Below are 26,726 nucleotides of genomic sequence, written 5' to 3' on the forward strand. Positions count from 1 at the left end.
GAGCAAAATGCAACATCATCCTTACCAAAGCAAAGAAGGATAAATGTGAAGTGTGTGGGGTGCTGAGATTTAAGAATTTTTCGGAATGCAGAAGCCACGCAAGCGTCGGAGTATGTCTGGACAAGTGCAGACACAGTGCAAGAACGTCGCCAACGTAAAGAAGCAGTATGAATGTCAATAGCTATTCAGCTGAAGCTTATGCGTCAGCTGGGATAAGAAGCTTCACTACAGTATGGTGAAAATGCATTCTTTAAGACAACAGTCGCTGCTCAGCTGCATGTGATGGGGCATGATTTCTGCCAGGGATAGGTATTATGTTATATGGCAAAAATACCAAACGTCAATTTGCTTTAAAGTTTCTACGTGATTCTAAGAATTTTAAAGAAAAGGTCATGTAAAATGTTTAGTAGTAGTTTGATTAACCATCAACGACACTCAGAATCTGTTTTACATATTTTTCAAATGAACTGCAATGGATATTAGTTCTAATACTAGCTTAACCACTTTTGGATTAATAGTAATATTTTGATATTGAATCATTGTTGGCATCCCTGAACGTCAGGGTAGTAGCGGTTCATTCCGATAGAGGGCGGAGAAGATCGCGATCTACACATACGAGTAATTTTGAGCCAAACGGTCTCTGTTTTATCGGATTCTTTGAAGTCAGCTGAAATAAATTTGAACTGTGCCATACAAAAACCCACTTATTATCCGGAAATCCTTTAACAGTTATTTGGATATTTGGTTATATAAAAAAAAGCTGTTTGGTTCGATATGTCCTTTAAAATTTAGAGGGTGTAAAGGATCTTCAAGTTGGTTTCGTTAGTAACTTTCCGGTAGGAATTTATTTCGTTTCTCGAGAGTGAGATGCTCGGACGTTTACTTCCTCGTTTTGTTGACTGGACTGCTTGATAGCGTCTTTCTAGTTTCGTAAAAGCGCTTAGTCATCTCCTTATCCGTGTTTTAGACGAGAATCAAACTCGTACCTACTGCTCTGGTTGACATTTTCACTAAAGCGTAATACACCAAAACAAATTATTTGCAACAGCACTGTTTACCAATTCCTTATTAATCAATTTTACTTTAAGATAAATCATCAGAAATTTTGCCATGTTTGTAAATACTCTGGCACATTTTTGTGCGTTTATTCAAATTAATAATTGATTGCTTTAAACTTCTGGAAGTTCAAAACCTTTCGTAATGCTTTGTATTTCCTGAAAAGTAACGCATTACCTACCCGTTACAAAGCTAACATTCCCGTTGGCAGTTTTAAAGGTAAAACCAATGTTACCACACCAGACACAATCCTGCCAGGCTGACAACGTAATAACGATGTTTGAGGCTTGACACCACGCGCTCATCCACATAGCAGTGCAAAAAATTTAATTTAAAAACTTCTATAAATTACGCCCCCCCGTTTTATGGCACATTTTTAATCTACATATCTCACCGCGTGACGGTTCGGATCTTTCCACCATCAACCGGTGCGTACCTTACGTTACAGACTGGGGCGCGTACACACACATCCTCCCAAAAGGGTAACGCACGTGGGACGTGCAAAAGAATTTAACCTCCGGTCATACGCCGTTCCAAATCAGTGCGCCCGACGCTCGAAGGGCAACCGTTAATGATTGTGTTGGTTGGGTCGGGTTGGGGCTGATAGAGAAGGAGCAGAACCATATCTGCCCATCCATCGGTAACTCCGGTGTTGAATGCAAGTCGTTTCGTGTGGTGCGCGTGTTAATATTTTCCAATTTCGTACCAGCTCCGGCAGGCACCTGACAGGAACGGCATTGAAGTTTTTTAATTAATTTACATCATACCGGGCGTGGTTATTGGTTTTGCAAGTGGGATGACATAATCACAATCGAGTTGCACCTACGTTCACAATCGCCGACCCGTCCGTAGCGATTGAATCGGTGTGTGGAGATTTTGTGCCAACAGGTTTATCAAAGGTATCAACAACTGTCCATCCAGCGGTAGCGACAAATTTACTAAAATAAAGCACACAATGAATGAGGCCGGCATGAAGAAAAGAGCATCCGAAGCCGTTCAGAGGCATTTTCTGCGTAAAACAACAATTTAACTCGGTACGCTTGGTGATAAATGTTGCTTGTGTCGCCGGGAGGGATTGTACGTGCAGACGGACAGAAAATTCGAACACCACACGCACGCACTCACAGTTGTTTGTACCATTGCGCCAAGGCGAAACCATTTTCCCGCCGCCGCAACCAGTGGGGACCGTTATTTTTTGCCGTTTTTTTTTGTTAACGACACCGGATGGGTGCGTGGTTAGTGCGGAAGAGCAACGACGAGAAAGAAAAGGTCGTAATTTTTTATCCAGCTTTATTTATTGAGCCATGAAAGCAATCCTCCAAGGGGCACTACACACCACAGTGCGTTGGATACTGTTTGTTTTGTGGGGGAGTTTTCACCGTGCCCACCGTGGACGAATTCCGTTGGGAAAATTGCATTTGATTTAAATTTTTAATGCTTAAACCTTCTTCAGTTATGGCGTGTTTGGCCGCGAATAGGTACTGTTATATTTTTTGTAAATTATTTTAACAAAATAAATAAAGCTTTTTATGACTTTTAAAACTCAAAAAGAATTTGAAAAACCCATTGAAAGTAGGGTTCACTTTGTCCTCGATCTTTATCTTTATCCTTCATTACACTTTCGGGCCACATTTGTTGCTAATAGAGCGAAACTAGACTTCAATTCGTAGCTCTAAAATTTCTACAGAAAGGAGATGATATTTGAAAACCAAATACGCAGTATTCGTGTACAAGGTGGAATTGAAATCGTATGGAAAATCGATACAATCAGTACTCTTTTAATGCATGCGCTATTGAACATATTCGATGCGGTCGATAAGGTGTACTGATGCGTACAGTGAATAATGTAAGTGAACAATTGCCAAGCCAACAATATGTTATGAACAGCGTTTTAATTTCTGTGTGTGCCAACATTGCGAGTGTGCGGTTACCATGATGATTGTCGCTATGGTTGACACTCAGGAAAGTGTGGCTTTGATATGCATGGCGTCCTACATGCTACATTAAAAGTTGCTATAACCACCGAACATTAGATACTTGTTTTCATTGCGTGTTTGAATGGTTCGGTTTGGAGATGGATGCTTTTTTTTCAGTATGCTACGCATGCATCCGAATAACAATGAAGATTTAAATTGATTTGCAACTCGTACACGCTCTATACTTTCCACCACAACCACCAGCAAAACAATCAAACTTCAACTCTTCAATCGAAAAATAATTGCTTCACTACTGTGGCGAAACAACCTGCAGGCTGCGGAACTAACACGGCAACGGTATCGGTTCATTTACCTTCACACCGGACCAGTGTGCATGGTACATTGAACTGGTAAGGCAATGCAACACCGGCTCGTACTGGTCTCGACACGTGTAGCCCTACCCTTACCAGGTGGAACCCGAACCCGAAACAAGGTTTAAAAAGCTGAGATTTTTAAATGAGTTTACAAACTACCGAAAACCACCCACGCCGTCCGTGGCCGTAAAGGCTCTTATCGACTCGCTTCTGACAACGTACGCCGGTCGGAGAATGAATGTGACACACAAGAAAATTGGATTTGTCGCCAAGCACACTCCTGGTATGTTTTCCCCCCACCACTGTCCCCGCCCTTCATCCTGCAGTGGTACACGGATACAATGAAGCACTACCATTTGCTTATGGTTTATGTGTCGTGTGTTGTGTAACAACGAATCTGCCGGCCTTACCACGGGGCAAAACCTCTCTTCCGTTCTGTTTGGCTCTCACCATTCACCGGCCATGTTTCCAACACATCCCGAGCTATTGGAAGCCTGCTTGGGGTTGGGCGCGACGGTACGAGAAAGGATGTACATGGGGTTTGCAGAGGCAAAGAGGCCATGTCATGTATGCATCAGACATCAGCAGCACAAGCAGCAGCAGCAGGCCAAATGTGAGCAGCCGCCGCATCGTGGGTCAACCCCGTGGACAAAGCGACATGCATCAGCGTTATTAATGGGCGACATTTCAATTTCAAACTGTCCCGGGGATACACCGCTGGTTAAGTGATTAGCTCGGTCAACCGCTCATAGGGTAAGATGGGATGGGGTTTCAGAACTTTTGTCCCCAAAACTGAGGGCCGGTTTCTTGTATCAGCAGGTGGTGGATCGGCATTCGCCCCGCTGTACGAATGTGCTGCAGATGGATTGGGATTTTGGGGGCGCATGCAGTAGCAGACCAGATAGCAGACAGCTGTGCGCATCCAATACGATCCGGTGTCGTAAAAGTGGGTCAATGGGTGGTGGTAGAAATTAGGCAAAATGCATAAATGTAGGTATCGGATCGAGTCGATGAAGCGATTGAATAGCGAAGATTCATTAGCTGCAGTTTACACGCGCAATTTCACCCAACCAAACCGTACGGCAGCCAATATGAACGACGCAATTGCATAGTGTACTAAAATTTTCCTCCGTTCGGTCTTCCGACGAAAATAACTTCTCATAACTACTCGCTGCTAGTCAGTGCGAGTACGAGTTGTGCGAACAAACAGCTCCAACATACCGACGCTTAGAGCGATTGTTGATCGTGAATCTGTATTATTAAGTGGCAATCTGTGCGTGATGAAATCTTCACTCGGAACGGTCGGCACCCACTTCCTATCGGCGCTGCTTAAGTATCCTTTTATAATTCATGCTCATTCAGAGACCGGGAAAAGCAGCTCCGGGTGGGATTTTTTTTGCCTTTCCTTCTGTGACTCCGTGTTGGTTTTGTGTGTTGGGTGTACTACACTCCGCACTATGCGAGACATTCGCTTTGAATGCTATCCTTCCCGGTTCGGTGCTTGCGTCTAGTCTTAGATTAGAGCGGGTTTTTGTGCACAGTGCTCCACGGAGAGACGCTTCCCGAAACACTTCAGCGTTGATTCTGGGTGGGGCAAAAAACATCGCTGTTTCGCTGCCAGCACCGAGTGCGCTATTATCGGATAAATATTTATTCATTTATTTATACTTCCATTTGTTCGCATTTCTCGTTCGCTGGTGCTGGTTGCGCTGAGGGTGCGCTTTTGCTAAGCAACATTATTCCCCAAGCCACGGGCCACGGTCCCATCCCGGTGCGCCACGTTGAAAGGAGACCTCCCCACGCACGCATCCACTTTATTTGGAAATTCATATTTTATTTATTTATTTACTTTTTCCTTCCATTTTTATGCTGTCGGTTCTGGTTGCCCAAACTGGCCTCGCACTGGGCCAAATACCAACGTGGTTGCTTGTGTTGTCCCAGCTTGGCGAACAGCAGCTCCGTGCTTTCAACGCTCCGTCTATTGTTTCGCGTTCGGGAAGGCACATCGGTCCGAAATGAAAGTGATGGCCTTCCGCGTTAACGCTGATTGTGTGTTGTGTTTTCTTCGCTTGTTTCTTTTTTTTGATTGGTTCGCCTATCACCCAAAATGTGTTTGTGTCCTGTGTAGGCAAGGTTGTCCGACCAGCGTTTTGGTCAAGGACGCGTAAGTTGCACGACGTGGAGCCGAAATATGCAAAAAAAGATTTCACACTCCATCGATAACGGTGGCGCTGTTGAGTGGCTATTCAACGTCGCTCGGTCAAAGCCCAAACTCTGCGTCGTCGATCGTGCTCATTTTGTTATTCGCGATAAGCAAATCTACTTAGCGGGGGTGGTTTCGCGAGATCCCCGCGTATTTGATGGGATTCGGGAATGGATTTTCGGGCCCGGACAAATGCGTACACTTGTCCAAATTAGGAAGTAAAATGGAAGGCCGGCATGCTTTCCCAATTTTGAGTGCGATAATTGTTAAGCTTTTCATCAAGATTTATCTCGGGGCACATCTTATTAGTGGCAAAACAGATGTAATAAAATGTTGCACGAAACAATTTGTTCGTGAACAATGTAATTAAAATTGCGTTAGATTAAGGGCGTGCAAAATTACACTCACACACAGCCGTTTGCCGGGTTGGACAATTTACATTTCACCTCGTTTCGTGAGCGTCAAATGTTCGTAGAGCCTTGATATTGTGCGGGAAAAGCTGTTATAATCCTGATATAGGGAATTATTTTAATTTCTCTCGCCATTTTCAACCTCTCCGCCTCCACCACCACGCCCTTTAACAAAGCTGTCCGTGATGTGGAGTACTTCCGATAGTTTTCCACTTACCACGTAGGGGCATGCTCGGCACGGCGCACTGTGCAAGGGCGGTTTTACCTATCCATACGGCAAAGCGCAGCCCGGAAAAATGGACGAACGTGAGCTCGAGCGGGCGTTGCACATCGTACATCATTGGATTTATGCTTATTTATTATTCCATTTCACGTATCTGAAAGCGGTAATCGCTTCAGTCTGCATATTGATGTACTTTTATACAGCTCGGTGCTGTTGCCCGTTCGGAAGGAAAATCAGGAGTTTTTTTTTCGTTCTCCCGGAACAAGAAGCGAGGGTGCTTCACCTCGTTTCGACCTAACAAAGCGTATCAGGTGAGCGAGTAGAGCCGGTCGGACATGGATTGGTGATGGAGCAGTGGAAAAAGCATTTGAAAAATCACCATTCGACCACCAACCAGGCAGCCGGATGGAGTGGTGCATTAGTGTGGACCTGTTTGGGTGTGGGAGTGTGAAAGAATGATGGGCGAGTCGAAAACTGGGAGTACCACACTATGGGAGTTTGCAGGACAATCAGTGAAGTACGAAAACGGGAATTTTTTTAATATTGATGTTAGAAATGTCTAGAAAAACTGGTGAATAACTCATACGTAAGTTGTTTAATATATAAATGAGTTATAATACATTGAAACCCTTTGTGGCGACTTTCAACCCACTCATGATGGATGAGTTACAAGACTCATGAAGCAGTTTTAAAATGTATGGAACTATGTACTGCATTCGCAAGTGATTTAAATACGACTGAGCTGTAACTACTTCTTTTCATCGGCACAACAATTTCAAGAGGTCAAGGCCTGTCATTTCTGACTTTCTGTAACTTTATTTACCCGTTGCTGGAGAGTCAGCCCTGCGTACGGGAGATTGGTCCGGATGGGATTTTGATCCTGTCCGTTTCGCGTGTAGACCGGCGCTGCTACCATCATGCCACCGGGTCGCCTCGGTAATTATATCGCATTATCTAGTCTAATAATTATCTAAAAAACGAATGTGATGAACTCCAATGCAGCTAGACCAGAGTAAAGGGCAATAATGATGAACTTACACTGGAGACGATTTAAAGCAAAACTGTAAAGTAATCCTTCAGTGGTGAATTAAGTGGTAGCGACAGATGGAAAAGAGTTTTTTTTTCCAAAATTTGCGTCTAAAAGATGCTTGTAACTTTAAAAAGCGATTCCAGTACGTGAAGAATGTCCGGAATTTGAAGCTGTCCTTAATTTTATGCAACACGGTAGCTGAAAAATCATTTTAAAATACGAGGCAACGGTATTTTACTGATCCAGAATTATGAAAAGCATGCTTAATATGCTCAACCCTTAATATTAACACATAAATCTAATATAGTCCTATCTGAAAGCGGTAAGACCCAAAACCATATAATTCTACAGCGTTGAGATAGATTAGCTTATACAGTATTTTTTTTTTATTTTTTATTTTCAAAAAGTAAAAACTGAGTAAATAGAATTTACCAAACGGTTCCAACAGTTTCTTTTAAAAAGCGATAGCGTTAGTGACAGTGTCCCATTAGCCAAACAAATAATCAATAATGTTGTAAAATGGTTTATATTAACGAGAAAACAAAATGATAAGCTATATATTGATAGTAAAAATTTGCTGCTCTACTAAATGTAAACTTTAGTTCGATTACAACAAACACCGTTGTACCGAATTTTTTTAATCACGCCATATATCTGAACCATTTGACCATCGGTTGCTCTACTGTTCGGGTTCATTCCGAATGATTTAACCCATTTTTACCATTCCCATTGGGGTTTGGTGGGTACGTGCGATGTACGGTAACTTCCGGTAGCGACTTTTCTGAAATAGAGCTGCAACATTAGAAAAAAAACACACAAATGTAGCATTGCGTTTACCTTCTTCAAATCGTGGCTCGGGTGTTTTTTTTTTATATCCGTGCAGTTCGTACCAAGCACCAGCGTAAAAACAGCGAATGGAAATGTACCATTCCCGGAAAACCGTTGCCGGATAGAATGTGCAACGGATGCAACCGTGCGCATCGGCTGACCAATGGTCACGATAGTTAAATTTGCAATGTTTCAAATCCTCCCGTTGGGAACTGCAACTGTATATCCGGACGTAGAAAGGTGAGAGCGTATTTTCAAGATAGAGTCCGACCGGTGCCGGATCGTTCGTGTCGCGCGGATCATCACGTACCAGGGATCCGAATGCCACGATCCTCCCAATCCGTTCTGCACTTTATCCACTGCTGAGCCGGGCTGGCTACTACTAAATCCGTTACGCTATGCTGGACCCTGAACCAGGTCAAGATCGAGATAGGGAGTGGGGTGGCCCACGTGTCCGTTGTACGTACCAGGTGGATTTGTACCTGATGCCTGGACGGTAGCATGGAAAGCAACTTACGACCAAAACAGAACCCATTCCCACACACCTTGCAAAAAGCAGATGTTTGACAACATAATGGAAGTTTGGGAAAATGGATTCCGGCTCGCGCTACCTCATCCATTACGTCAAATAATTCAAATCTATTCATATTTTAGAACGCATCGCTTCCACTGCAACGTACCCAACGGAAGAGAAGAACTTGTCACAAGAAACACGGAACTGCAATGGTACTCCGTTGCGCTTGCCTTCTAATGATAGTACATAAAAGTCCTTTTCGTGTTGCAACATCATCCCGGGCCACAAATGCACATCATCCGACCATGCTCACATGCCTCCGTAGCGAAGCGTAGCGTTAGCAACGAGTGTTTAATAAACGTTTAGCACAGTTTTTAAGGTTTATCCTTTACTGTTGGCCCAACTGTCCGGCAGACGAATAGCCGTTTGCATTCATACGGTTCGCAATCATTCTTTCAGACGCTCGGAAATTGAAACGAATAGGCCCGAGATCTGAATGTCTGTTGCCCGAGGAGACTACCATTTCTACTGGTTTCGGGTTGCTGGAGTTTAAGGATTCTGTGTTTCCTTTTTTCCCAATGAACGCTCCAAGAGCACTGCTGCAGTCCATTGCACGTAATTTATGTAAATAAATTTGAAACCAATTCTTTCGAGCCTACCACACCAGACCTACGGTACGATGTCGTCTAATGTCGGTGTGTATTTCGATCGGTGTAGCTGTTGTAGAAGGGAAGTACGAGATCAACTGTTGAATTTGGTCTGTGCTCTAAAACCGAAGGATACGAAATTGTGCTGCAAATGCTTTAATATGTAGAGTGAGTTTTACATACCGTCCCGGCAATGGATATGTGTTCCGTCTTCCGTCGGTAATGTATCTCGCTTCTTATGGTAGTGAAACGAATGGGTTTGACTACTTGCGAAATTGCACGTATTGAATACACATTCCAGCAGGCTAATGTATTCCCCACAGAAGCCGTACATTGGATTAAGCGATGGTTAGTCGGCAGCATTGGAAACGGTATGGAACAATTAAAAAGGATCTTATCCATTGCACTCCGGAGCAATCCTTTCTCTTCATTTGCGTTCTAGCCAATATGAGCTTTTTGGCTTAGCTGCTAAAATCCTTCGATTAAAATGGTAGATAAAAAACGGGACTTACATTGTTCGAGATGGGAAATTGTATGTGTTATAGCGCGAGAGTAGTGTGTTATTATACGGTAAACTAATTTGCATATTAAAATGAAATCTTATTAAAACGGACCGCCCAGTACGGTTGGATTTGGGCTTTCCCATTTGGTTCCCCAGGGTTCTTCGTGAAGGTAAAGAAGGGAGTAGTTGGGAATAAATGTTCAACTAAATATCGCACCTTTACTAGAGCTCAAAACCAAATATAGTTTCCAGTTTTTCCACCCTAAGCCCTCACATGTGGTTCGCTTATTAAGTAGCCTTCATATTCATCTCCCATCCTGTGTTGTTTTGCTAAGAAATTGTTTTGCCCAAAAATTATGCATTCAAATCATGGCCCGAAGCTACCTAAGGGTGAATTCAATTAGTATCGATCGTACGTAAAATTTGTTGTCCTTCCCGCTCCTGCGAGTCGCGTACCCCCCATTGGTACGGAGATTAAAGGGATAGCACTAGATGGGGATGGGATTTGGATGAAACCGGATTAGGAGTTAGGTCGCTACTGTTCGTTGCTCTGTTTGCGTTTTGGATCTTGCCAAAAACGCCCAAGACAAATACACGCACACACGCACACACAAAAAAACCCTTCTCCAATTCTCCATTTAATAATAACTTTCCAGCTTCACCTCCGGTGTCCAAACATGGATAATGGACGACCTGGTTGGAACTCTCGCGCGACCGAAAAAAAAGGACGGACACTGGAACTCCCGCGAATCATCTCCTCCTCATCCGGTGACTGTACGGAAAAGTTGGCAAAATCTTCACCCAAAATGACACGGCCACTTGAGCACGGGGCCACTGTAATCCAGCCAGAAAGTGTGCATCGCCCCGGGATACAACGGTTACTTGGTCGGGGTTGTCAGGTACGCACCAACCGAAAGTCCCCAAACTGTCACTCCAAGTCGGAGCGTAACATGAAAAGAGCAGCGTCAGTTTCATCATCGAGACAAAAGCAACAAACGGAATGGTAACAAAAAAAAGATAGAAAGAAAACGAAGCTGCGCTACAGAAAAACTTTCACTCATAAAATATCTTCATAAAACAAACCATTTAAGCTCTTCATTTATCACTCTACTGTCCCGCTGTGAGGGACCGAGTTGCTTTACCCGCGTGAAGCTGTTTGTTTTTGTTTGGTTCGCTTTTGTTCTTTAGTGTGTTATCCTTTCCACTAAGTGTGTGTGTGTGTGCACTTTCTTTTTTGTCTGTGCCTTGTGCTGTCTTTTGCTCTGAATGCTCGAAGGCGGACATCTTCATGCCGTTTGTGTCGTAAAAGTGTAGCAGTACGGTGAAGGAAAATCACTTCCCTTCTGCCCTAACCTATCCCATGAGATTGTGGATTCCGTTAACTGTGCGGGCTTTTCGGTAGGAATAAAAGCGGAGTTTTATGTTACGGAGTCGGCCAAGGAATGGCAGAGGTTGTACCATGGAAAACAAGTGAGCCCCCGGGGCCGGGCGGTTGGGGTGATGAACTTTTCTTCGCGCACTGTAAAGATCTTGGGCAGTCGTAGAGCAGTCGGTTTTGCAAAAGAAAAGGGTTCTCGAACCGAGCACCGAACGACACCTTTCGAGCGGGATCAGAAAAGTAAAACTCAAATAAATGCTCATCTTGTTCGTGTCTGGAGCTGGGACGCTACGGAGCCGGTCGGTGCCGATTTCTGCACCGAAACCCGTGCGCCCAACCCAGTATATTTACCGGTTTAACTCCAGTTTCCAAGCGGTAGCCTTAGGCTTTCGCTGTGCCTTTGTTCTTCGGCCAAAGCGGAGCAACGTACGCTCTGAAGAGACCCACTTGCGGTAACTGGAGATTTCCGCAGCGAATCAAGATTTAAGGCAATCGTTCACCATTTTATGGCATTCTTTGCCAAACACGGTGCACTTGGCAAATAGCATCCTTAAGTGCAGACTGGAGGCGATCGCACGAAGACTAGGAAATGTGCTAGTGCTTCAACAGAACCGGCCAAGGGTTCGCACATTTTCACGAGCAGTTTGGTACGAACGTCCACCTTTGCTAGGACCCTCGCCCACGGGCGGCAGATTAAATTGGGGACACATTTTCTACAGCAACCCGTACAATTTATTCAAACAATCTTTAAGCAAACGCTTGGCCTGTGAGAATGCCAAACAGGCTAACAAGATGTGCATTCAATACTCGGTTGTGCAGTGTCTTTAGTCCGGCACGGTAGAAGCGGTAAGTTTGAAACTAAATTCCTGCTCAAACAATGCAAGCTCTTGTTGCTTGAAGAGCGTTTCGAGCTGCCAGTGCCCGTAGCCGGTACGGAGCTGGTGTAAGAAGGAGCCTTTTCTCTTGCAAAGACGACATTGCCGCATGGCAACGATGACCTCGAGCCATCTTACTTGCGCTGGAGATGTGCAAGGATCGTGCAGACGATCGTAAGTTATACCACATGCACAAGCTGCAACCGACATCCGGGGGAGTGTTCGATGAACTGGCTGGTGTTGGAGATGAAAGTGAATTGTTTTGGCAGATGCTGCTGCCATTCTCAATAACATTTTACGGTAATCATGCTGGCAAGTGGGACAATGTCAATAGCGCTGCAACAAACATGGTTACGTGATGCTGTTGAAGCATTAAATTTCTTCAAGTGATGCTTCACCATTTGAAGAGCTGTTCTTTGCTCTTGCTGTTGCATCTTTTGAGTTGGTGACACTCGAGCAAAATGAATGGATAGTGGGAATTGAGAATAAGCTTGATGCATTTGAGATTGGGAAAGTAGTTTTATTTTGCGTTTTTATTAAACCTGCAATCGAGAAACTTCCATTAGAGAATAAAGCGTAGGAAAAGTACAACATAACTACTTTTTTCACTAAATATTTGAACAAATTTGACACACACTAAAGGATATATCCTAAAGCACTCTTCCTAAACAACTATGTCCATTAACAACTGTCTTAAAAATCACAGTCCCACTCATAATCATAATCGCTCTCAAGCAAACGAAACACTACCATTTGTTAGACGCATTTGAGTCGAATGGCTATAATTAAGCATATTTGGGTGACAAATAATATCGTCTCCATCCTTTTTGTATCCACGCTGACCGGGTTTCAGTCTCACAAGGCGTGATAAATCATAGAAAGTTTGCTTACCCGGATAGAAATGATTATGGTACGGGAGCGCGCAAGGCGAGTGGCAGTGTTGTCTGTCACTAACGATGACCAGACGCCCCATACCGGGGCACAGAAGATGCCTTGTGCCATGAAAAATGGTCTTTAATGGTGTCGGAGCAAGAACTTGAATATTTGAACTCGCCGCTAGCTATGCTGGGTTTTTGTCTGCAACAAAATTCAAGCTGCCACCGAAAGACTTTACGGTATGAACCAACTGGTAGAATAATATGCTTGTGTCAACCCGTTTCGCTTGAGGGTATCGTAAGTTACGGGGATGTACCGAGGCAGCAGTTGCAAATCAATATCAATATTCTGTTGGTGCGTTCAGCACCGATCACCGGCATTGCAACCCGGGCAATCTGAATCAGGCCCGGATAATGATTTGGGCCTGGGAACGATGTGTGCGACATCGGCGCATATCCTGCCTCGTCTGAGTTGTGTGTGTCAACTGTAGCAAATCCCCCCCTCGGGGGTCTGGCATTCGCACACACCCAATGGCAAGAAGTCATGGTTACGATCCCGGGTGCCGAATCCTGCAGCTTATGAACCTGCCAAACGGAAATTGATTTGGAAGCTCGTGATGTGGCGAGATCAATAAGCAACCAGACCTGTGCCGGCTGGCGTGGGTGCACTGGATGCTGTGGTGTTTTTGGCGCCTGGCACAAATAAGGCGTAGAAGCCGTGTGCCTCTTTGATTGGAGATTCAATTGCACGGTACAACTCCTTCTTCAGCCCGATGCCGCGCCAAACAGGACAGCAGCTTTGCAGTTCTATTTTCAGGCTCCCCATATGAAGGCGTACGCTGTAGCAGTAGTGTAAATATTTGCCCGAAACGGTTGAAGCTTGGGAACTTGGGAAGGAAGGAAAAAATACGGAAAAACAACGGCACAACTAGACATTTGAGCGTTTGAGCAACAATGGCACGGTTTTGGCAGCCGCTTCGAATGGAATCGGCACCGAATGCGCTACCTTTGGTTTGGAAAATCCTCCTGAAAGTGTTCTTGCATCCAACGGTTGGATCAATCGATCGATCGAGCGTGTGAGTGGGAGCGACTTTAGGGAGCGGTTGCTTCGGTAAGTTTGATTGGTATTTCAATAAGTGGCAGCCGGCTTTAAGGTGAATTGAGTTTTGATACTCTTCGGCAGAGTTGGCTCCGATTGTGGCAATGCTCGGTAGGGGACAAAAGTAGCTATCCTTGTTGCAGGATCTCTGCACCTATTTAGCAAAATGGTATAGCCTTTTTGGTTATGGCACAATCTGTTCAATTTGTTTCCATATCCTGGCTGGTAATATTCAGGTCTGATAGATGCAAAAGAAGAAGAAAAAAACCACGTAAAAGGAAGGAAGTTTTCAATTTGTAGTCTCACCCGGGTGGATAGTTTCCGGTTGGAAAATTAATGCGGTTAGTGAGCAAACTTCTCGACAGATTCTTCGTTTCGCGCCAGGCTAACTTTACCGGTATCTCTTGGTTTCGGGTGATTTTATATTGATTTTCTCCACCTTCGCGCGCAGTTGAAGAGGTATAAAAAGAAAAAAAAAAACGTTATACTTCAAAATACTGTTCTCCAAGTGCACGTTTCCAATCAAAATGTGTCACGCTCTTGACTTTTTAGCCTCCGCGTGTTCGCGGCTCGAGTCGAGGAAAGAACTTTTTTCTTGATGTTACAACTCACCACCGTTCCACGGTACGCGAGCGCTAAGTGATACAGGAAATTGTAACGCAGAGTGTGGAAGTGGAAATGAAATTTCCACCGACTCGTTACCCCATTCAAGGTGCGCGTTTTACCGAGACTTGGCATTGGTTCAGCAGTAAAGTGCAGACAAGTGGTGGGGGTCGCGGTTAGGCCACTACCAGACCGAACCAATCAAACACTTGAAGGGAAAATTCATCTTTTTGCACGTAGCCATAGTGTACGGTAGCGGTGCGGTATGAGGGTGATGGTGTGGCGTCGGTGCACACACATTGATGACAAATGGAATGTAAACTCCGGGTGTGGAAAGTTTGTAAGCTTTCGCCAGTGCCAGCGTGGAGTAGGGCAATTGAATAACACTAACGAACAAATCAATCAATGTCTGCCACGTTCGTGAGCACGTCGTCGTTTTCTGTGAATGTCTTGCGTTGGTTCGGTTCGTACACGTGTTTCTGTACGAACTTTAGCTGTTTTTTTGTTGAGTTTTCTTTTTGTATAAAGTCTGGTATAGTGTTTGTTGACCACGATTATGGAATTCTATTAATAAGTTCTAAAATTAGTTTAATCGAGCATAGAGGTACGGATTTATTATGCTTTTCAACAGTTTACCGTACTTTACTGTTTTATTTTAAGATTTCTTTTAAATTCCTCTTCACCATTTTATCATTTCTTGAAACTTATCGTGAAACATGTGGTAAAAAGATGTTTTAATATTTTATTTTCACACAAAAAAATAAAGGTCACGAGAATGCCATAAAAATCTTTTTAAAATACCAAGAAGAATAACAGTAAAGAAAGCTGCTATAATAACAGTAAACAGAGCAGCAATGGAAGATGATCCTTAACTCAAGAGGAGATATGAAAAATGATGTGAAAGTATTTTCGTAACAAAGTATACACTTTCAAAGATGTTAGAAAAAGAAAGGACACAATACTACTAGATGCCGCTGGTCTATATCGTAGTGATGTTAAAAAATAGGTTGATGATACCATTGGGTCCCTTCGTCGAAAAACATTCAAAGTAAACAACAACTAAAATAACAGGCAACATGATACTACACCCTGTGAACATAACTGTAAGGCACGCACTTGTTCTTTGAGAGCAAGACACAAAGTTGACAAAATGGACAAACAAAGAATTTCGATTCCAGATGGGGTTAAACCGTAACTGACCCTGCATGATATACCATTTAACTGAACATTGTATAAATGTGAACAAGTTGATATTGATTCTTTCTCTGTATATTCATGATCATACATCGTATCGAAAGTCGCATAACAATTATCCTATCTCTAGATAATTCCCTAATTCGTTCGTGACAAGTTTAATGCATTAAATAATAGCAAAAAAGGAGACCAAGCATTTGGGCAACTACATCATAATCAGGAACATATTCCTTCACGTGCTAATTATATCGAGCATGTTCAATGAAAATAGCGTTCCAAAAATTACCCAGAAAACCATGTTACCGTCGTGTGCATGCATACGACACCGAAATGGCCGCTAACTCACGTCCACCCACATCCATATCCGTCCGACATCGATGGTTCCGAAATGAGACACACCAATTTGCCGATGTATCGGTTGCATGTAACGCAGGGATGAAATATTTCCGGGAAAGATTACCGTTCATCTGCCGATCACCTGATTAGCATCACTACACGACGGGTGCGGAAAGCACTTTTCCATCGAGCATCTCAATATAGCTACGGTATTACGGAAAGTGGCCTTATATTTTAGTTCGAAGTGCAAGTAGCTCTTTTTGAAATCGTCCAAGTAGGAAAACGAGAACCCAGCTCGATCATGCCACTTGTTCGCCGTATGAGCAAGAACCAGGAAAAACGTATGTTTCCGAGTAAAATGTTTCCATATAGCGGAGGGTAGATAGATGTTGTTCGTGATGATAAACACGGTTGGATGTATTAATTATGCAAACAAACGGATGAATAATGGTTTAACACGGCACGGCAAATCGTACGGCAGAGTACCGAGCAATCGACGGCAGAGTGAAGTTTGTGAGGGCCATGCACAGAGCTACCCTTTAGGGGCAACGAACATTTTCACATCGACACAGCGCCAATGCTACACAAGCAAGATTCGTTATTCATTTATCGATCATCAGTAGCGGAATGTGCGAAATGTGTCTTGTTGGTCATTCGTTACCCAAGCGAAAATGGATTGGTCGTATAAAACAGACGCAAAACTTCTGTCAGGCATTCGAAGCACGTTCGAATTGGACTGAGATTGAGAGAGATGGAGAGCGAAAAGAGAGATAGAGAGTGAGAAATTAGATCACAAGAAAGGCTCACATCATCGTGAGTGGCAACAATTTTCGTCAGGCAATATTTACGTACTTCCGGCCATACTTTTAGCAGCACATCGGTGCCGGGTATGCTCGGTGCTTCGTTGGATGAACTTTCTCATCGTGAGCTAAAGTTTTCCTGAATCACAAACACACATTCGCGTCAGAAACACACCTTATCAGCGCATCTTTATCAACGATCTCGTCACCGTCACTGCTGTGGTATTGTGTGTGGGAACATGATGGTTGCAACATTAATGACAAAAAAAGAAATCCGTCAGCTCTGTTGAGTGTGTTGGGAAAGGACAAGCCCTGGCACATCCATATAAAACATACCGGAGACCCATTTCTGGGGAGATCTCTAAAAGGACGGTTGGTGGGTGTTTTTTCGCATCCTCGGAATAATCGCAATCGTCAGCTTTTCGCATGGAAATTTGTCAAAGAGGGAACGAGAGCGACCGATTGATAAAAAACCGGCATTGAAATGACCCCCGGTCTTTATACTGCTCGAGCACCGTGCATTGTGGAACATTGGACCAGCAATGCACGATAGAGAGATGACACTAGTGCGACCACAGTGTGAAAAATTGTGTTAGATTAAGGTCAGTTTTTTGTGCAGTTTTGCGCTCATTCCAACTATAAGAACAAATATTTCATTTAGTTGGTTCAGTCTGTATTGAAAATAAGATTGCTCATTTCAGTATTTAAATTTACATGTTCAATTTAAAGTCTGCAAAAATCCACTTTTTATCATCCTACAATGAAAGCTTTGCGCCGTATTCGCAACGCTTTCACTATGCCCAATAAAGGAAATTCGATGATTTAATGTGTTATTAATTGATTAAATTCATCTTGTCCGTGATATTTCTGTTAACTTGTGAAAGAATAAAGATTTTGAAATGAATGAAGAATATGTTTTAAAAAATCATACTTTTAATTGCAAAATCTTTATGTTTTATTGTAGAATAGGTCCTTTAATTTTGGCCACAGTATTTTCATTATGGACTAACGTTTTACTCCATGTAAAACAATAAAATAACATTCGATAAACAAAGAAGACACTAATATTAACATATGTTTTCATTAATTAACATTCGTATCTCATTAGTGCTTTGATGAAACTGAGCTAAGCTGAAGCTATACGTCATATACGACTGATTGTCTACAGTCATATTGGAACACTAATGGTAAAAACTAAGATCATCGTCAACTTTACAAAAGAGTAGAAATGGATTGATGTTCTACAGTTTTCAGCCAGCTAGAGATCATATAGCGAATATTACATTTATTTATTTAGCAATTTTATATTACATTTATTTTAAAGCAATACAATATAATACAAAGGTATTGATGAAATATGTTATTCATTACTGCAACAATAATTAAATAAAAAAAATATGCTACAGAAATGATAGAATTAGTTTTAATCCCGCGTCGAGTGATGTACACAATACTTGCTATTCTGTTTCTATTTTTTTGTTATTTTTGTGATAGATTTTCATCCTTTGTACGTCTCATTGTGCGAAGGTCTGACGGTTTGGTTTGCTTTTTATTTTCCCAAACCCCGTCAAACGAAAATCCTTCCCGAAAATGCTGCACAAACACAACCTTTTCCAGGAGCTTCACCTACCACCGGCCCCTCGAATGCCGGCCTCCCAAAACAAATATAGCCTGCCATAAAATGCAGTCTGCAGAAATCTGCTGACGGCTGACGCTGTCGTTATGGCTGCAGCATTGGGCAAACCCGGGCACCAAGTGAAAGGTTAAAACGAACAGCAAATATTAAATCAAATTGTCCGCTCCGATGAAGCAGAATTTTCGGAGGGGCCGAGGCCCAGTTAAGGAATATCCTACCGAATGCTGCTGCGGGCCGACGAACACCATAAGGGGTAGGGAATGAGGTGATGCGGGCACAGCAAAACAGATGTTGACCTCCCGTCCCGTGTGCGCGCCTGATATACTGCAGTGCATCGGATCAGGTAAGATATATGGCTGTTTGTTCATGATTTGTTGAATTTTGCCACGGTTCGCTGGCTGTATGCTCGCTGAAATTCGACGTGATTTCGAGATTCGCATCGCTGCTGCGATTTATTAGATCGTATCGGTTAGAGAAATTTCAGGTATGGCTTTTAGCTGTGAGTAAATAAAGCAAAAAAATCCTACCAGCGCAAGCGATTCAGCTGCATGTATGCACCGTGGCCGGACACCCGGAATTGTGAAACATACTCCGACCGAAAACCCGGCCATTAAAGTGTGCGCCACAGTCCCTTCTGTTGATTTTCACACGCGCGAATTAATCAAATATGCCGGGACGGCCGTGTCTAAGCGTGTGGTAGGCCCTTTTGCTGGCTGTTAAATGATGCACCGGCACTCTCGCTAGTGATACCGTCTGGTGGAAAGGGGCTTCGGACACAAGGGATGAGTGTTTCCATTTCGATAACTCAATTAGTGCAGTGACTGCAGTTTTCCGACCCAGTCCCCATTTGAAACCGGAATGTTTGATTTAAATCGCGCCTGGGTGCAATTCGTGTTTCGCGGCATTGTCGGTACTATTCACACCACCATTTTGTACTTCAAACCCTTTTCTTCACACGTAAGCTCAAATCGGTAACAGATACCTTCTTCAACACGCAGAATGTATGATTAATTTGCACGAGAACATGCACGTAAAAGAGAAATATGTTTCCCCCAGCCACGGAGTGAAATCTGTACTTGCCGTAATTTAAATTAGATTGCTTTAAAGGGATATCACCCGGCGAGGTTATTACTTTCTCGCACAAAGGCATTCAGTTCAGCAGGGATGAGGTGAAATCAAATGGCGCTTGCTGTGCATCGAGCAAAGCTTGTGCTTCCACTTTGCCTTTTGGCTATCTAATTAGCCGTGTTTCATCACAGCTCGTCCACGGATGATGAGATCGTAAGCTTTTCCCTCCCAGCGCATTTCCTGTACCTTTCTGCGTGCCACCCACAGCAAGTGCTAGCATTTAATCTTCACCCCAGCCGTATACCGGTTCACGTTTGGCGTGAAGCGTTAGAGCGAATTTCGTTAATCCTACGCTTCGTTCATCGCGTTTTCCACGTATTTCACCTACCTGGATCATCGTCGTCCTCGGCCCAGTCGATCTGTGCGCGGGCGAGATTAGCCAGCATTACCAGCATGACTACCACCGCCAGTGCACCAGGTGCTGCCACTGCTGCCGCTCCTGTTGGTCTCATCGTGAGCGGAGAACACAAAAAAACCAGCCAAAATAACGGAGGTAACTCGGGTTACGGAAGGATGCTCCCGAGGTCGTTCGGTGTAGGGAAGATTTTCACCGATGTTTTCTCACTCTTTTGCAAACTTGTGACGTTTTATGGGAGTGTGAGGGGCGGAGGGTGAACAGGGATGAAGGTGAGGGGTGGTAGCGGTTTCAGCTGATTATTTAAAACTCACAACGAATCAACCGGAGATAATCACGTTTCAACATCATTTCCCGCTCGTTAAGCGCTTGTGCTTACAGTGGCACACACGAATATATACAAAGACGGCATAAAACTGAAAATACGCACACCAACACACACATACACACACACACACTCTGCACTGGTGGAGACTTAACCACACTTTAGGAAGCGCTCCCACGTACCTTACACTGACCGGACATGGTGACGTACATGCATCCCCGCACACACCAACACTCATACACTTAAGAGCATAGAGGCGAGTACACTGGAATACACTTGCTCGCACTGTAATGATACTGACTGTGATTATTGTTCACGTAGGACACCAAACACGATTACACAGCTGGGCATTACATCAACTTTTCCTCTTTTTCTCGTTTGTTCACGACATTTTGTAAAACACTGGTATGTTTGTTTTTTTTCCTGCTTCACTCACTAGTGCACTTTGCTGTTTATTGATATGAACATCGTTTGTATGATCGGACACGTACACGCACAATATCTGTAACTTTATACCTGTGAAATATAAATTTCAATCATTATGAAGAAGGTGTTGGCAAGTTACTTTTAACATATTTTTACTCTGTATTTTGAATACATTTTGCACAACGTTTCGTTTCGGATTACTGTGAGCATGTGGGTCCTATAATCCTTAAAATGTTTCATACCGCTGTTTATAATTCTGTCTGAGCAAGGTGTCCCAGTTTCAGATCCTTTCATTCGAGCTTTTATTGTTGCATGCATCGAGCATGGGACTTTCATGGTCAAGAACAACTTTTAGCAACAGTTTTCCAGCCGAATAAATAACATGCATGATGAATGCACTCCAAATGTGGACGTTGACGTCCTTTGTAGGGCTGGTCTGCCCAGTGGATCTGCATGTATATTGATGAATGAATGAAAACGGCTGGAATTAGAGCAGTATCATGCGACATTGGAGTCTCGGGCTATCAACGCTCCGTTTGTAGCTGGGAGTACGGAATGTTCGTTTAGCTGCTCAGTCTAGTACAAATGTCCAAAAGGCGTTGAAGAAGAGGAAGGTTTTGGGCAGATATAACCAACATCCGACCAAGTCCCGGAACGGAACGTTCGTCAGTAAATCCCAAAACCCAGTGAAGTGAAAGGTATTTCGACCGGTTATGTTATTGTTTCGTCGGCACATATGTTAAACCTTGGGACACCGAGAGCTAGAACAATACCGGAACACCCGGAGCTTCGGAATGTGTGTGAGATATTTCTGTTCCTGTACACCTTTTTTTGTTGGTTCCGCTTATGAACTCCAACTCAGTACACTCTTCCTTTGTAGCTAGTGATAGGGATTTTCATCTCATCTGCTCCTCAATAAATCCTTCGAACGAAGCCGATCCGGGTACGGAAGTTTGGTGTTTTGATGAAACGGGATTAGCGTAGTGATAGCGTAGTAGTAGGGTAGCAAAGCAGGAAAAGCTTTCTACAGCCCTGTAAAGCCGAGCTGGTGTTGGAAATTGTACCGGATGCCACACTGTACGCTTGATTGTGGTGTGTTTTAGCTGCTTCTGCTAAAACTATTCAAGCGCAAACAAGTGAACAAAGATGCTTCATAACGTAACGCAACAAAGAACCATCGATTTGGATGGCTGTGTACGGTGCATTGCATCGCACATGTTCCCAACAATAAGCAGAGTTGTGTGAACATCTGCTTAACACAACAAGCTTACCTACGGAAGCGTGATCAGGCTATATGCTTCTGGATACGTATCTTTAGAAATATATAGACGCTCTACGTCCCAAATCCAATCCGATTATTCCGAAGCTAAACGGTTCTGTTCTAAACGTTATTAAAACCCGTTCCATCTTTGCTGTCTCTTAAATTAAGCAGCTGTGAGCAACGGCAATAAAAAGTGTTGTGTGTGAATATTGTTTTGCTGGGAACTTTATCTTGGCGATTCAGTTTTTTTTGTGTCATGGTGAAAATTTTTGACGTATTTTCCTTCAGCCGTACCGAACAAAAAGGAGCGCTGAATTAACTCAATCCAAGTCACTTGTTCTTTTCCTTAAGCCTAGTTCATTTAGTGGATGGTTTTTTGCTGTGTGCAGGAAAGTTTCAATAAAAAAGAAAGGATAAGATGCGAACATTTTCGCTTCGAACGTTCAGCACGTTTTTCTATTTTTTTCCTTCACTGAAATAAAACTGCCTGTAGTGAGTGTGATTAAATTTTTCATCACAGACGATAAATGAGCATCCGCGAAAGTGCAGCAAAAACTCGCTCGTGCGAAGAAAATCACGCTACTCGCTGCTAAATAGTGGAAATAATATCGAAACAAATGGCGCTCGTAAAGCAAGCATGCAGCATTGGTTTCGCAATGAGAGGCGAAAGAATGGAGTTGGAAAACAAAACGCAGTAAAAGAAAGCTTGTGCGGAATTAAGGTGAAAACATTTGACTTCAATATTGGGGCAATTCTCACGAGAGTAATTTGTTCGATGATTTTTTTAGAATTGATCGTTTCGCTACGTTGGATATAGTTTTCTTTGTACAACAAAGAATGGATAGCATTTTCCATTGCGTGTGTAGTATATCTAAGAATTAATACGATCCGTTAGGTTATCTTTTTTTGTTAATTGTTATAAAATGATTAAAAATTTAATACTAATAGAACAAAGCACACACCGATGAGGAACATAACGCTGTGTAATGATGCTTGTTCCAACATGCTACAGCATAAGCTGATGTAGCAAAGCACAGATTACAGTTGTCGGAACCCTGTACCTGTAAAAGTAATTAGTCTACCGCCCTCTCGTATCCCAACGCCAAAGCTTCAACTAAAATACATGGTGTCCAGTAACACAGAGCGGACGTTGAAATACTACTTATCTTCATGATAGCTTTATGGGATGATGATGTTACATATTGAAAGATTTCCTTGGGCGACTTTTTGCTACAGTACGGGGGTTGTATCACAATTTTCCAAACGGAACACTCTGCCACTATCCCGGCTGCCTGTCGCGCCACGTTTTGGTTGGAAGGAAATTCCGATTTGTAAAACGTTTTGCGCAAAGAAAAACAACAGCTCGTGCCCCGCACTATCGACACCGACTCGGGGCCGGGTAAAATGTTAAAGAAGTTGAAACGGAGCCCTGTTGGTCGACCATCATCATCATCATCACCATCGTCATCTTTGCCGGTTGGTAGTGAATGAGGTTAAAGCTATTTCCCACTTTTCTTTATCGTTTCACCCGCTCGTTAGTTTTGCGTCCACTGCTGTTACCATTTGCACAGTGGATTCGTTTGAAGCAGAGGAAAATGCTTGTTGAATCTCTGCTGCCCGAGTTTATGCTGGGCAAAAGTTTATGCACTTCGTACGGCTGTACGGATCTAAGAGAGGGTTTTTTTGTCGAAAAGGAAAGATCAAGTATGAATTCAACTGGGATGTGTGCTAAACTATCTTTAAGCAAACTTAAAATTATCCTAACCTTGTTTAAATAGCGAAGAAATCGTTCAGTTATAAGAAGAGAGAACTAACAAGCTGTTTGTCAATATATTCTGGTTGGTGAACTTTTGCTATCTCATAGAATCTGGGTTTATATAAATATTAGAAAACATTCCAGTTGAAACTTTTATCTTAACCCTATTTGTAAGAAAGTTTTTGTTTTACACTTCACAACAAACGTCTTAAAAATAAGAATACCCAATAGACCATAGTGCAACCCTCTATTCAGTCCGGTCTTTAGTGGGGTCTTGTCCGGATGAAAGGTTTGCCCTGTTTTCTGCGCGCGCTACAAGTTTTCCCATTAAACGTGCCTGATGCGACTAGACGCACCGGAACGGCAGCATCGGTCTCGAGACGCTACCATCTCCAAATGCACCGAGAGTTGAAACAGAGGTGCGGAAAACTTCGACAACAGGACACCGGAATGCAGCAAAATCGAGCGAATGTTTATCCGCTCACTCTTCTTGAGCGAGTGTCACGGGATTTACTTGTTTGTTTTTATATACGGTGTGAATCACAGATCGTAGAAGAAGAATGAACCAATCGTTATGGATTCATCTGCGGTCATAAAAGGAGAAATGACAGCATACGACAGCATCGAGCTAATGTGGTTCCTCCAGTTAAAGTGGGTAAGTGCATGTACTAGGGCGTCGCATGTTGGGCTAACTTGGGAAAACGTGATAACAAAGCAGCCAGTGCGTGAAGCAGAAGAATAAACACCTTTGACGACTAATCCTTTCCAGTACCATGGTCGAATTGTTTACGTGTAAGGTACGGTAAGGTGTAATAATACCAGCTGAGAAGATATTGTTGAAAGGTAAACAGCTTTCTAGCGAATTGATCCACGCTGGTGGTTAATGTAAACGCGCGTGTGGCGTCATCTAGCGGTACTTCCCTAGTAGATTAATAGCAGTTTTGTTCGATTAAATAATCTCGAACGATATAGCACACGTAAGCGATCGATGCTGCAGCTGATAGATTTATGCGCTCAGTTTTCACGGTTTTATGTGGCAAAGTTTGCATGAAGTTTCGGTAATTTGGTTGCAAAAGTTCGACAGGAAATGAACAGTTTGTGCTGCGGGTCCGAACAGACTGATTGAAAACTTTGCTGCCCATAAAAGTCGTCCCGTAATTGGCTATCGGTTTACGGGTTGGCCAGGGAAAACTTTATACTTTGCGTGATTATTAATGGGGCAGGTAAGAAAATTACACTTCTAATAAGAAGGGATGGAAGCATATCTTGTCAAACTTGTTTGCTGGAAAATTATTTCTTTTAATTGCACAGGAAGTAGAGATCCGTCTTTGGGAGTACTTTCATAAAAAAAATTAATAACTGGACAATATCAAATGTTTGGATGCAAAGAATTTCGTCAGAATCATTAAATTGCACAGTAAATCCTAGGGACTGATCATTAATTTTCCTCAATTTTCTTCTGATACGAGCCCGTGGTATCGTATATTAGAGGAAGAAGTTAAGCAGCTTGCTCCCAACGACAAAGTATCCCATTTCACTCGGCAAGGACAACAGCTTTGATCATCCGTGTCGCTTTAACGTTTACCCCAATTTGCACTTAAACGGTGCACAATGGCAGTTTATGTCTTTATACAGAAGAGTAACATTAAAGGAGAAGAAAAAATCAAACACACAGACAGAGATACTGAACCGTCTTACACCAACCCATTCATCCTTTCAAAAGCGTAAATGTGTGCTTAATTGATTGAAGATGGCTGGAAAAAGGAGCGCTTCAAGTAAAGACCTTTGTGCAAGTGAAAGGCAACCTCTCGATAAAACTCGATCTTTGTCTGGTGATTTGATGGTACAATCGGTAACCGTAGTTGCGGAGGTGGAGCCAACCATATCGAGTTTAAGAGCACTCGAGCATTTAAATTTTCGAGCAGAAATTAATTGAGCATTGCCAAGTAATCCCTCCCCTTTTTTGCTCATTAATAATTTTTACCAGCCACTTGCCACTTGTGTTTTCCCGTCCGTGGCGTCCCATGAACTTTTGCAACTTGGAGAGGACTTTTTAGCTAAGGTGCACTTTAATTTGCTGCTTGTTCTGCTTTACTGTAGTGGATGAATAAAAAGAAACTGAACAGCAAAGTAAAGAAATACCAACAAAAAAGGTTAGGGTATGGGCTTGTGTCTGTGTTTGGGCTGCCGGCAAAAAAAAAAACACGAATATTCAAACGCACTAGAAAGCGTGGTCGACTTTAGCATACTTTGGACAAATATCTTCATGCACCCTTTCTGCCTGCCCTGACGACGATCTGGATCGAACCCAACCGGTACACTCTCGGTCGAGCGTTCTCAAGTGGCTGAAGCAATCTGAAACACGTAAAAGGCATGTCTGGCTGCTCTTATTTGTCCATCGGTGCAAAGCGTTCGTCCCGTTCGAGGTGGAGCGAATGCCCTAGCGAAAGGGCGCAGAGATGGAAAGCCTCTTAAGAATGTTTCCATTATCCTTTCCACGCAACACTGACCTCCGCTGGGCCGAAGCCGAAGCACCGAAAAGCTGACCTGTTCATTAATTCATTACGGATACCGTTGATAATGGTACCGATCGTAGGCTGCTGCTAGGCACTGTCGGTTCAATCGCTTCGTAACAACATTCAACAAGGAAAGAAGATTTTCCCGGAGTTGAACCATTAGCGAAGCGTATACCGTATTTTTTTTGGTTATTTTGGATGGAATCGTTGTAAAATGTCCCAATATGTCGGTGACATTTCAGTGCGATTGATGTGCATTGGTGCCATCCGAAGCAGTGGGCCTCAGTGCTTTATGTCTCACTATCGCGGATCCGTTTAGTTCTAAGTTGGCATTTGTCTGTGCCGCGTTTTAGCTTGCCCCAGCTATCAGTGAATTGAAACTCCCATTAATAATTGGCGATACGAAGGCAGCAAAAAGGAGAAAAAAAAAACATCCCCAATCAACCCCAAAACGTACGAG

At 43.1% G+C, this 26,726-nt stretch overlaps 1 protein-coding gene across 1 annotated transcript in view; it reads right to left on the minus strand.

Moving 5' to 3' along the window:
- LOC128707332 (uncharacterized) overlaps positions 1–20,079 on the minus strand; it is a 113,038-nt gene extending 92,959 nt beyond the window's left edge. Inside the window, exon 1 of the mRNA XM_053802284.1 lies at positions 19,956–20,079. Coding sequence (XP_053658259.1) covers positions 19,956–20,079 — 124 coding nt within the window. The remainder of the gene's footprint in view (positions 1–19,955) is intronic.
- Positions 20,080–26,726: the final 6,647 nt, after the last annotated feature.

Source organism: Anopheles marshallii, chromosome 2 (assembly GCF_943734725.1).
Source record: "Anopheles marshallii chromosome 2, idAnoMarsDA_429_01, whole genome shotgun sequence".
Classification (NCBI taxonomy): domain Eukaryota; kingdom Metazoa; phylum Arthropoda; class Insecta; order Diptera; family Culicidae; genus Anopheles; species Anopheles marshallii.